Below are 12,531 nucleotides of genomic sequence, written 5' to 3'. Positions count from 1 at the left end.
TGCGAGATAGCGGTATCTCTGACTGGCGGTATACGCTGGCGGTGACCCGAGTCGCCATATTTCAAACTGGGGCGTCCTCGGAGGGGCCGTGAATACCTTAATAGTCATAAGGTGTATCCGCATACGACGAGTATATGGAGTTGTCCTCTAAAACGTATTTGAACGTTCCATAGTCGGCAGCTGCACGAGATGATACAGTTCTGGACGGCTATTCTCCGCGAGGATACTATGAGGAGCGTAGGCGATACGGGAACCGAATACAGCCACTATACGCGTTAAAGTGGCGTCGCAGAAATTGTGATAGCCGGGAATATTCGCGATTGGTACTCGCGACGGGGCGGTACCAATAACACGAGATATTACGGTCGCACGGTACTTCGCAAAATTGTTCGGACAATTTTCAACACCGCGTGCAGATCGTTACGGACGATTTTGTCTCTCTGATCCAACTTATTGACTTTTTATTATCTTTGCGTCGCGTCGGTAGGAAGAGGTTGATGTTTTGAGATTCAGAAATAATTTTTAGACATCAGGTGTGATGTAAACTATTAAATCTTTATAGAAATATAAATAAACGTTTAAAAATTTATTACACTGAGAAAAAATATCCTAAATTTCAATAAATATTTATTTGAATAATACCAACTAAATATTTATTAAATATAAAAATATATTTATATGGTACAGAAAATATTAACTAAATTTAACAATCGCTTCTTTCTATTAAATAAATATTTATTTATTGTAAGTAAATGTTTAGTTCGCAGTATTCAAATAAATATTTATTTAAATTTAGGCCATTTTTTTCTCAGTGTACTTAGGTTACATTAACATTAAAGTTTATAGTATTAAAGCTGCTGCTTTACAAGTGCTTGATCCACATGAGATGATGTCTCATGTACGTCTTCGCGCGGCTTGATGCTATTTAATAATGGACGGCTCTCTATTACTCAATGGCTATTAGGAAGTACGCGGGAGGGATGGTTTTCGGTTCCACTCGGTTCACGGTGCAATCGGTTAATCACCGCTCTCTCATCCCCAATTCGTACAGCCTGAGACAAGGTTTAAGCGCCCGACGTAGCCGCGCGCCCTTCGGCCCACCCACTGGTCCCCATATCAATTAATCTTACCCAGAATGCAATAACTGTCCAATCTGCTCCCGTGGCTGCGTCATGGTGTCGTGCAGTCTGTGCTGTAATGTCCCTCTACCGTCTCTGTCTCGCTCTCTATTTATCTTTCTCCTTGCCTATCTCTCTCGTAGATAAATTTTTCGACGTTCTCTGTCTCTTTCTTCTCTCTTCTCTGCCGGCCCTCATCCTTTATCTCCGCGACGACGTCCTGTACGATTGGTGTAGACGATGGTAGCTGTAAACGAGCTTACGGAAAATCTCACGTCCGCCCCAACGTAGCACTCGTACACCCCTGCACGAAATAATGAGCGCGCGAATAGGAAGGAGAGTGGGCAAGTTCAAGGAAACTCTCTCCGTCAGAAAACATATTGGGCTGTTAAGGGGTTCTTCAGGGGAGTCTGCTTAATTGGCACAGCCGTTTAACTCTGAATTACAGCGAGTGAAGCTGGGACGATCGTGATCCGGCAGTGCCAGATTCAGCGACCTTGATTAATCGAGCTATTGACTTGAAAAGTGAAAGGCCATACAAATTAAGACTAAGCAAATTCCGCAAAATATAATTATTTTCTTTTTACTTCTTAATTCTTTTCCACTTCAATGGAATTACGAATCTTTAATGTTTATAACACCAATATATTATCAAGAAAATTATTTTTTATCAACTAAGTAAAGTATTTCTAATTTTCTTTTGTTTTTAACTTATTACTCGTTATTTTTTATGCTAGTTCTGTACAGTATACAGAATTATGTATTGCAATAAAATAAATAATAAAAGGAAAATCTTTTTAAATGTATTGAAAGGTTAAAGAAGGGAAAGAGATTGCTAGACAAAAGAAGCATTTACAAATAGTAACAGCGTTTATTGTTAATAATAATAATGACAATAATATCAATAGCGAGTCTCTAATTACAATAATTACATAATGATATTAATGGTACAACAATAAAAATTTTGATAGCGAGAAAAAGGGAAGAATATAATAACTTCTTGATGAGGTCACGGCATGCGAGCCGCCATTAGTCGACTTTATGCCGCACACATTATGTGTCCTCTCTATTTATAATATTTATAGTTTCGATTTATTCATATGTATATATTTATACGCTTAGACTAACCGTGATACGATCTACGTGCTATTTACAATTTTTGGTCACAGTTGCAACTTTTAAGGGCTGGTGATCTTGATGCTGTTTTTTTTTTCAATGACAAGTGCGGGAGATATGCAAAATATAGTACGTTTCCGCCGTACTTCGACACGCCATTTGACAATCATGCTAATCAGACGTTATTTACATTAAAAAAATTTAAATATAACATAAAAAAATGTATATAATAGAAGAAATAATTCTATTTTCAGTCGTAGCGGATTTTGATGCTTAATAATACTTATATACAAATTTTTGCAAATACATTTTTCAGTTTTTTTATAAACTGTTTTTATAAATCATAAGAAAATGTAATTTTAAAAATTACATATCATTAATTTCGAGTATATTAAAAATAACATAATTTTAGATAGACTTGTAAATAAAAAAATCTTGTTTTTAATAAATGTAATTAACATAAATGTGTTACATCATTATAAAGTTACAATTTTATAAAATGTCCGATTAATTTGACGGTCGCACTGCGTATCGTGGAAATATCTACGCAATAAGAGAAGTTATAGTAACAGGTAATCGATTTGCAGGTAGCTAGACGATTAAAGTAGAAAGTGTTAATCATCATTCGTAACAAAAACAGTCATCAGTCCATTCACTTTCACGCTTAGGTATCGTTATATTCATTCAATTATTATTTCTCACCGCAAAAGGTTCTTCGCCCGAATAAAAATCGCTGAAGAAACCAAACCCCGACACACTTCACTTTAGGAACGAAACGGATGCAACGCTTTTTCATGAAATGTCTAGTCGCAACGAATCACGAATGCACTTTCTCCATTTATCCTGAGTATATTTCGCAAGAGTCCTTGAAATCGTGGGATATTCACGTTAGATTAATCGACGCACGCGAAACAAATGGTCGAATAAATATCAACTTATACAGTCTCCTCGCACTAACGTCAAAAGATCAATAAAGATCTCACAATAAAAAAATTACAGTACCCCCTTTCCGGCAAATTTTATTTCATCTCGAGAGTTCACCCTCGAATTGCACTGTTCCGATTAACTTCGCAACTGATGCGATCTGAATTTATAAGAAATGTATCCTCGATGTAATCAGCGATTGATCGATATTAACATTTTGTCTTTTTATATTTTTTTATAAAAATTACAACATTTTTAAATATTTCAAATTAATTATTCTCCGTAATAATATATATAACGCAATTTTTGTATCTATTATAAATTGAAGCAGTTATGAATTTAGTTTATGAATATATCTTTTAAATGATGTTAATATTTTGTATTTTTTCGAGTCGAGAGATATATTAAAAATAGAAAATAATACAAAATGCAAAATATATTAAAAATAGAAAATAATACAAAATGCAAAAAGTTAGTATCTTTCAACCAGCAATCCATCACGATACAATCCGCAATCGTCTCAATCGCGATTCTATCCATGAGATTAATTCTCTTCTCCGCCATCATCAACGATCGTGGAGATTGTCATTTATAATTTCATTTCTCGCAGTTGCATCCTCAATCTGGTCGGATTGGCTGATACGCAGAAAAGAGTCATTAATTGCGACAATCTCCAATCATCGTTCTGTATCAATCTGGCGCCGGATTATCAACCGCGTCGCGGTCTCACTGCATCATCGGTGGATTTCCACTGGGCAGGGAATTCTGTCCGGGAATCGAACCAATCGGCGGTCGATGCGACGCATTTAAGTCTGCATGCTGGGTCTCGCGATGCCTCCTCAGATCGACCTTACGCTGGAAAGCTCGGCCACAGAGCTCGCAAGCGAATGGCTTGTAACCAGTGTGCTTTCTCGAATGCGTAATCAAGTTGCTGCTCTGCGAGAACGCTTTGCCGCATACTTGACATTTATGAGGTTTTTCGCCTGTAACAGAAAGGACATAGAAATTGTTTAGAAGAAACTAGACTTCTGACTGATTAAGTTCGATTCCGGTCGATCGACAATGTACTTAATTGAAAAATAAAAAAATATTTCATTATAAATTTTTTACTTTCATCGGAAGCTTCTCTCTATAACGTACGATAATTACAAATATACATAAAATCGGAAGGAATATGTCGGAAAGTTTCAACTATAAAAATTTCTCACACAGTATTTTATTCTTTCAATCAAACATAATAAAATATATCTGCTATTTTCTTGCTAGTAAAATCTTCTTTATATATGGTATATATATATATATATACGGATATAATGTGTTAGTCTATCCGAACTATTTATAAAGATAGTCTATCGTCAAGTACAATGAACTTAAAAGGAGAATCGGAAAACTCGAACAGCGCAATCCAGCTTCCCTCTTCCGCCTGTCGCATTCCGGCGAGCATGCACGTTAATCCTAAAGTACTGAAGTGCTGCCAGCTCTATCCTGTTCGGTCAAGACTCTCCTTAAGTCGAGGGAGAGGGGGGGGGGAGGGGAGGACATGGGAAGAAGAAGGAAGACGGAGGGCATGGAAGGCTAGCCACCTCGCTGAGACGGGTGTAGGTGGCATCAGCGATGCGGGGCACGCCCGGTTAAGATTTCCTCCCAAGCGAGAATCTCAGCCACCCCGGCGGCGAGAAAAGGCAGAGAGAGAGACGGACCGAGAGAAGAGCGAATAGTGGAAAGGGGTGTCTATGTGCTCCGCTGTAGGGGTTCGTTGTCTAAGGGGCGAGGAGAGAACCCCGGCTCGAAGGGTCGCCGCTCGTTTCTCTCATCCTGGCCGCGAGCTCTGATTGGCGGCCGGGGGCGGCTCCAACCCACGTGTTACCATGACTACCGGCGGGATAACCCGGCTGCTGCTGACTGAGAGCGAGAGAGAAAGCGGCTGTCTGTCGAGGGGTGGTGGTGGCACGACGACGATGCGAACTACGCCGCTGGCGGGCAACGGAGGGCCCGTTAATGGACTCCCCCGTACGTCCATACGTCTGGCCGAGCAACCGGTACACACGTACGTACACGCTCGCCCTCTCGGCATCGCATCGGCACGGCTACGGGCGGAGGGTGGATCCATAAACAACTCGTTAGCCGGGCCTTCAATCTCGCCCCCGCCGATACGACCAGGCCGTCGATCGCCCTCGCGATTATACCCAGCCACGATCTTGATTTCCTATCCGGGGAAAAATATCGGCTACTTCTTTCTCGGGACCGGACGTGATAACCCATATCCACGAAAATACGGTATCTTTCCCGAAATTCGAGTCAATGTGAAGTACCACAAACATCGATCTGAGAAGTTTAACTTAGAATGCGCGTTTTAGTTACCTTACTTGATGCGATGACTTACAATTTGATGCTTGATAATTTTGACATTTATATTTCTCGCGTGTAATGGATAAATTATCACTTTAAGTTTAGTAACGTTTTTCCGTTCCGACCGGTACTCTTTGTTAAGACTTTCTTGATATTTTATTCATATTTTTTTCCAAAATAAGCTGCCGTTAACCTTTAATCTTAGATCAAATATAAAAGAAATATTATCGGAAGAAATATAATAACTAAATATATATTTATTGGATAACATTATTAGACAATTAGATTTTTTATGGATTTTGACTTATATTATCATATGCACTGTTCTTCTACTTTGTCAACGTTTATATATCGCGCACAAGGTTTTATGCAGTCATTTTATGCGAATATCAGTCGCATAGTTGCGCTGTTCTTTAGATCAAGATTCACGCGCGGATTCAGAGTTAAGGACGCGCTTTTGTGGAGGGTGTACCGTAGGAATCCGACGAGTCCGCCGCTCGATGAAATTCCTCAGAGTTCTACGTGAACCCAAGGGGTGAGACGAAACGGATAGAATTTTCGCGGAGTTAAGCGCCGATGGAAGCTAGGGGGTGGAAGTGCAGGGCGGCCGTTTGAAATTTATGAGCTCGTAAAATCAAGAACCGTCCGAGCGCTCGCACCGAGGTTGCCCGTTTCGCGTCTATATCGTAACGACTTCGCCATGGTTACGGAATATCGCTTCTGCCAGATAAACGAACACTCGAAAATCCAAAATCCTTTAGCACAAATCCTTCTTATTTGGCTGACTCATAAATGGACCTCAAAAATCCGTTTTCTCTATACTTAGCAGGATAAATTGAATAGAAAGTCAAAATTTATCTTAGATATTCAGGATTAATAAAAATCATTTTTGGATAAAAACTGTTCAGACAAAAATAATTTCCTTGCATCACTCTGTAAAAAGATATCGATTCCAAAACTATCAGATTTTGTCATGAATTTCAGAGATTTTGAAGTGTCTATGTTTATAGTATAGTACTTATTTTATTTACTATATATTATATATTTTTTACTTCTTATATAAAAGAGGTATGCGAATCGAACATTTGTAAGGTCGAATCTTTGATAATAAATATATATGTCCGAAAACAAATCAAATTTGAAATTTTTACACCGAATCAAATCGAATCTTTTTAAATAGAAAACAACTTGAATTCACGTGCGCAAATCAAATTTTCCCGACTTGATATTTAAAACTAATTTAAAAGTAATACAATATTTTCAATAACATTCCAAATTTTTTAAATAAACGAGGAAACAAATTATTTTCAGTTTGTGAGAATCTTGCATAAATAAAGTGAATAAAAGAAGCGATCGATTCGAAATCAAACCACTGATGATTCGAAATTTCGAATTTATTCGATTTCGAATTTCTCGGGTTCGAAAACGAATCAAGAGAGAAAGAGAATACACTTATGATTCGATTCGATTCAACTCGAATTTAAATTATTTGCACGTCTCTTTTATATAACTTATATTAATTCTACGGTACATTATATTTTATTCAGTGGTACATTCTACGCATTTTGCTATCTAGAGTTGTCACTATTTTATTCCCTTATATTGTTGATGTAGCTAGCGCGAACCGCGGCATTTTTTAGCGGCCGAGAGGGTATTAAGTTTAGCGTTCATATGCAGGAGAGAGAAGATGGCACTTTAAAATATCATTTTCTTGAGAAAACGAAGGATTAAGGGGACGGGGGAGAAAGAAGAAGGAGAAGAGTAGAATAATGTGTAGAAATGGAACGCCAGGTCTACTGGGATTCTCGTTTCTCGGAAACGAAGTAAAGAAGAGAAAGACAAGGCAGAAAGAAAAGGAGCCGCCGGAAATTTACGCGCTCATAAAAATCAAGAGCCGTCGGAACTTTCTTGGATCCGTTGAGTTTATTTCTTCGGTGGAATTGTCTGTGTCAAAATAACCGTGTTAATAAATTCGTCGAAAGCAACGAGTTACCAGGATAATGCGTTATCCGCATTGCAAGACTAAACCTTTCAATTTTGAAATATCATTATTAATTATTAACTAATCAAGGGGGTCGATCTATTTTCAGTAAAAATTTTATTAAACCTTGTATAGGTCACTTGTTTACGTTACTTATGAATACCAATACTTTCGTGCAAAGCCAAGACAATGCAGCTTCAAGAACGTGACCGGAACGGTGATCGATGATCAATAATACTTCGAGTATGAACAGAAAATTCCAACTGCGGGCGAAAGAATTTTCGAAAGAAGGAGAAAAATAAAGAATATAGAATATGGCACATGCAGAACGTACGTGGTCTTATATATTCGTTGAAGAAATATCAAAACGGTTTAAATCTTCAAGTGATATAAGAAAATTTTCAATTTTAATAAATTTATAATAAATTTTAGAATATTATTAAAAATCTTTTAGTAAAATTTTCCTCGAATTTATTTATAATGAGAAAAAGAAAAATTAATATTGCGTTTATTTTGAATCATAAAATTAAATTGCACAATTAAATTAACGTTTCAGGAGAGAAGAAAGTTCCCTTAAGAATTGATAAATCAATCAAAACTTAATAGATCAAACTTTATTGAAAAAGCGCGAAAAATGAAACAATCTAATAATATTTATTTGTTATTATATCCATTAGATTATTAGTTCTCTTTTAATGTAATCTTTCAATATTTGTTTAGAAGTTTCTGCAAATTGTGACAATTTCTAATAGATGATTCGATCAACAGTTGGAAATCGTAAATTATAAGATCGATTTCATTGAAAGAATAAAGGAATTTTTAAAGAAAAAGTAAGTTGGCGGGGAGAAGAAAAGCCGAGCGTCTCTCAGAATTTACGTGCTCGTAAAAATCAAGCACCATCGGAGCGCGTCTTATCCTTCCTTATCCCTTATGCGGAAAGTACCGGGGTTTCGATCTAAATGCACACGGGATGCATTCTGTGCCGCAGCCTGCTTATGTACACCTCTGCGGCTTCGAGGAGTGGCGAAATCAAAGATTTAACCGGCGGCGGCAGTTGAGATTCGACGCTCGCGAATTTTTAACAGCGAAGGAAACGGACGAAACCGGCTGGCTCTAAAAGGCGAAGAGATTCGAGGCTGAGAACCCCTGAGGTTTAAGACGCCATTACACCCCTCAGGGCTGTCGACCGACGCCCCTAAAACTATATTAAACTCCCGGAAATCTTGTGCGCAAGAGGGTACTCCGTCTCCGCTAATTCTCTCGTACCATCGCTCGTGCGCGTCCTTTGCGAATGCCGCAAGTTCGAATGTTCCCTTATCACGTCCTCACGAGAAAACGAGAAACTAAACATTTCTATCGATTTGTTCAAAGATGCCATTATTTTACTGACTGGAGGGTATCTCAATTCAGCAATCTGAATTTATATATTTAAACATTTTGAACATTTATTAAAACTTGTTGATTCAATTAGTCGTTAATATCATATAGATATTTGCATTTTAATTACAAATTGCAAAGAGAACCCGATATATTTTAATGAAATAAATACTTCAATGTGTATTTTTCTTTAATTTTCAACATTTAATTAGAATTTATTAGAAATAATAACTGACGATAAAATTGTAAAATTATAAGAAATAAAATATATTTATATTAATTTTAGATACATTAGATATCTAATATTTAATTGCTTCATTAAATTTCTTAAGCAGAATCTCATATATATTTTTTTAGTATATTCTCAATATTAAAGATTAGTTACAATAAAAATAGATTTCCATATATTGTTTCAATATTGATTTCAACATTTAATGCATATTTGTGTCTAGAAAGAGTAGAGAGGACAGTCCAAACAGAAGTGATAAGAAGCAAATCAAAAAGACGAAAATTGAAATGGAAAAAGAGAAACAGGAAAAGAGAAAGGGGGAAGAGAGGGAGGATGCTGGTATGTAGAAGGTGAACTGGACGCTGGCCGAGGCATTGATTTCTTCTCGTCTTCATCGACCACGTTCCAAGCCTCTTGGGGCGTCTCTGCCCTCTAACTGAAATCCTCGCATAAGACGGGAGGAGGGTGGAATCGAAGAAGAGCGCCACATCTCATATTTCATATCGAGGACAGCATGGATTTTCTTTCGTATCTTCAAAGCTCGCGCAAGGATTACCTGAGGATATCAATCAGACCGTTGCTTCTGCAGCACGGCATTCGTTTCAACGACGTAACGGCAAAAAAATATTGGAGAGATATGATTGGAGAACGGACGGAAATTACTGTATTTCTGATATTACGTCAAAATATATTGTTCAGCTTATGTTCACCTAAAGGAAATAAATTCTCTTTTGAGAGAGAGAGAGAGAGAGAGAGATCTGATTTTTTTACAAACTTAAAATATAAAATGTATAGGTACTTAATGTCAAATAAATGAAGAAAGATTGGTAAAAAAATCTAAAGCCCACTTTAGACGATCTATAATTCACAATCAAATTCGGAACAGAATTCTATTTAATTTTATGTATCGTGTAATATTTGTTAAGATGTAATATCTATTTATTTTAAAATTATGTCTAAAATAAGCTACAGAAAAAGTTTCTTAATAATTTAATTGTTATCAAGGTGTAAAATATTGTTTTATTATCTCATTGTCATTTTTTGAAAATTAAATTTTCGAATTAAATTGCTGTACATACAAAAAAATACTCTATTGATAAAAAAGGTAATTACTCATTAGTTTCCCTTTTTTTTTTAAATAACGGATAAAAGTCTTAAAAGGCACGTATTACAAATTTTTGAAAAATTTATGTACTTAAAACAAGAATTTGTTTTCTTTAAATGAACATCAAATTTTATGGTTTTTCGATAAAATTTTATATGCATCTAAAGAATTTTAAACACCTTATATAATAAGTAAATCAAATTCGTTTTAATTTAATAATCTTGATTGAAGTATTAAACTTACTAAGAGTCAGAATATACATATTTTCAATAAAATGCTTACGGTAAACTTATAATAGATTTGAAGTTATATGAACTTTTAAAATACTTTAAACGAAGTAATTAATTATACAGTATGTATTTTCCTATATACGCCACTGATAGACATAACAATATAAATTTTTTGATGAAGCTATCTCACGAAAAATGAAGCTAGAAAAATCTATTTTTGGCGAATTCCCAAAACGTTTGAGATATTTTGTCGTCGTGTGAAATACAAAATAAAAACATAAATATCAATACGCCCTTGTTCACTGTATACGGATATACCGATTTACAAGCGGCCGTTACTAGTCTCCAATTTCGCACTGAGTCACGTTTGTGTTTACCAGTTTACGCCCACGTCAGCCATGATTTTACGCCCCATCCCGGCGAAACACGGGAATCCCTCAGTGAAAAGATAGGTAAAACGATCGATCGCAAAAAGATGTCGATTACAACCAATTTCAACGTGCACCGATTTATAAATAAAACATCTCTGAATATATACGTATATAATACGAATATCTATTTATATATATGTATATGAAATATAAATATATAATACGCAGTTTATTATTTTCGAATTAATTTACGCGTATTTAAAAAAGTATTTAAAAATATGAAAAAATCTCGAGAATGTCTTAACATTTTTAATAAATTTTCTCTACAGATAATTACAACAATTAATTTAAAAATATAATTGCAACATATGAAAATTTTCCAGATTCCTCTGTTGTTCTCTCCCAGGAACATATCTACATGGACAATACATCCAATAAGTGCGAAATGTAAGACATGTGTATCCGTAATGTTTAGCAATTCTCTTTCGAAAAAACGATTATCGTTGTTTTCGTAAAATATTAAATAAGTGAATTTGTCTACACTTTCAAATTTTGAATTGTTTTTGCGTTTCAAGTGCCTTTCGAATAAATAATCTGAACTAACGATTAGTTACAAATAAATATCAAATATTAAACATAATATCGATAATTATATAAATAAATATAATTCTAATCCGTTTTATACAAATACAACACGTATTTAGGTAAATAAATTAAATAAAATCTAATATATACTTATAATATAATCGAAAGTAATAAATTTTGTCGTTGCATAATTTAACAAAGATTCTATACTAAACAACATTTTGTACTAACAATAATTTTCGCAGAGGCGATCGGAGAACAAGAATCAAGGATGGGAAGAAGGAAACACGATACTAAGGACTAAGTCCGTTAGCTCCTTAGTGCTTTTGGTATACCGCAGGGATCCGCGGTAATAATCCTCTCCCGTACGATCATGGCGGATGTATGGCTATTAAATTATTAGCGCGTCGATCAACATTAGGAATCGTGACAAATCCGATCTATGCCATCCGCGCTGAGACTCCTCTTACCACATCGCTCATGTGCGCGCAGCTTAATTGCCAATTGTGTTTCGAAATGGCTTCGTCTTTATCCTTAGTGCTCCTCTTCTTCGCCTACGTGGTTATTAATAAATGACTCATTGATACGAAAGCAATTGTTTCAACTGCTATAAACTGATAGCGATGTCAGAGGAAGTACTAGTTGGTGCAGCAACGTTTATGATTTGTCGTAAGGATTAGCTAAATTTGAAAAAGAAAAAAATCTAACAATTTAAAAATAGCAAACACGATATGTTCTTAATTTTTCTTTAAAAATTTCTGCAAGTTCAATTTTTTTAATCCGTTTCCCCGTCATTTTCATTCCTATTTAGCGTGAAACCACAAACGCCACTTTGATGCCAATGACGCGGCTAAACTCACATAACTCTAAAATACGATGCAGCCGATATATCCGGGATAACGTTAAAACAAATTGATTGCATCGACTGCGTCCATTGCCGCAACCAGCTCGCAACAACAGCTCTCACAATAAATAACAATAACTAACGACCGAGTCTCCCTGATCGCCGGTGAACATCACACTCACCCCTTTCCCTTCTCTGTACATGGCATATCAAACCCATCCCAGCTCGTATGCACGCGGCCTCAAGTGTCAGTGACGAGCCGAGAGAGAGAGAGAGAGAGAGAGAGAGAGAGAGAGAGAGAG

At 36.1% G+C, this 12,531-nt stretch overlaps 1 protein-coding gene across 1 annotated transcript in view; it reads right to left on the bottom strand.

The window, feature by feature from the left end:
• Positions 1-3,750: 3,750 nt before the first annotated feature.
• The window catches only part of LOC108769939 (zinc finger protein 358), a 28,068-nt gene continuing 19,287 nt past the window's right edge, over positions 3,751-12,531 (bottom strand). Inside the window, exon 5 of the mRNA XM_018521164.1 lies at positions 3,751-4,141. Coding sequence (XP_018376666.1) covers positions 3,885-4,141 — 257 coding nt within the window. The 3' untranslated portion in view covers positions 3,751-3,884. The remainder of the gene's footprint in view (positions 4,142-12,531) is intronic.

This window comes from Trachymyrmex cornetzi, unplaced genomic scaffold, assembly GCF_001594075.2.
Source record: "Trachymyrmex cornetzi isolate Tcor2-1 unplaced genomic scaffold, Tcor1.1 scaffold97, whole genome shotgun sequence".
In the NCBI taxonomy this organism is placed as follows: Eukaryota; Metazoa; Arthropoda; class Insecta; order Hymenoptera; family Formicidae; genus Trachymyrmex; species Trachymyrmex cornetzi.
This window is presented reverse-complemented; position numbering and strand designations above follow the sequence as displayed.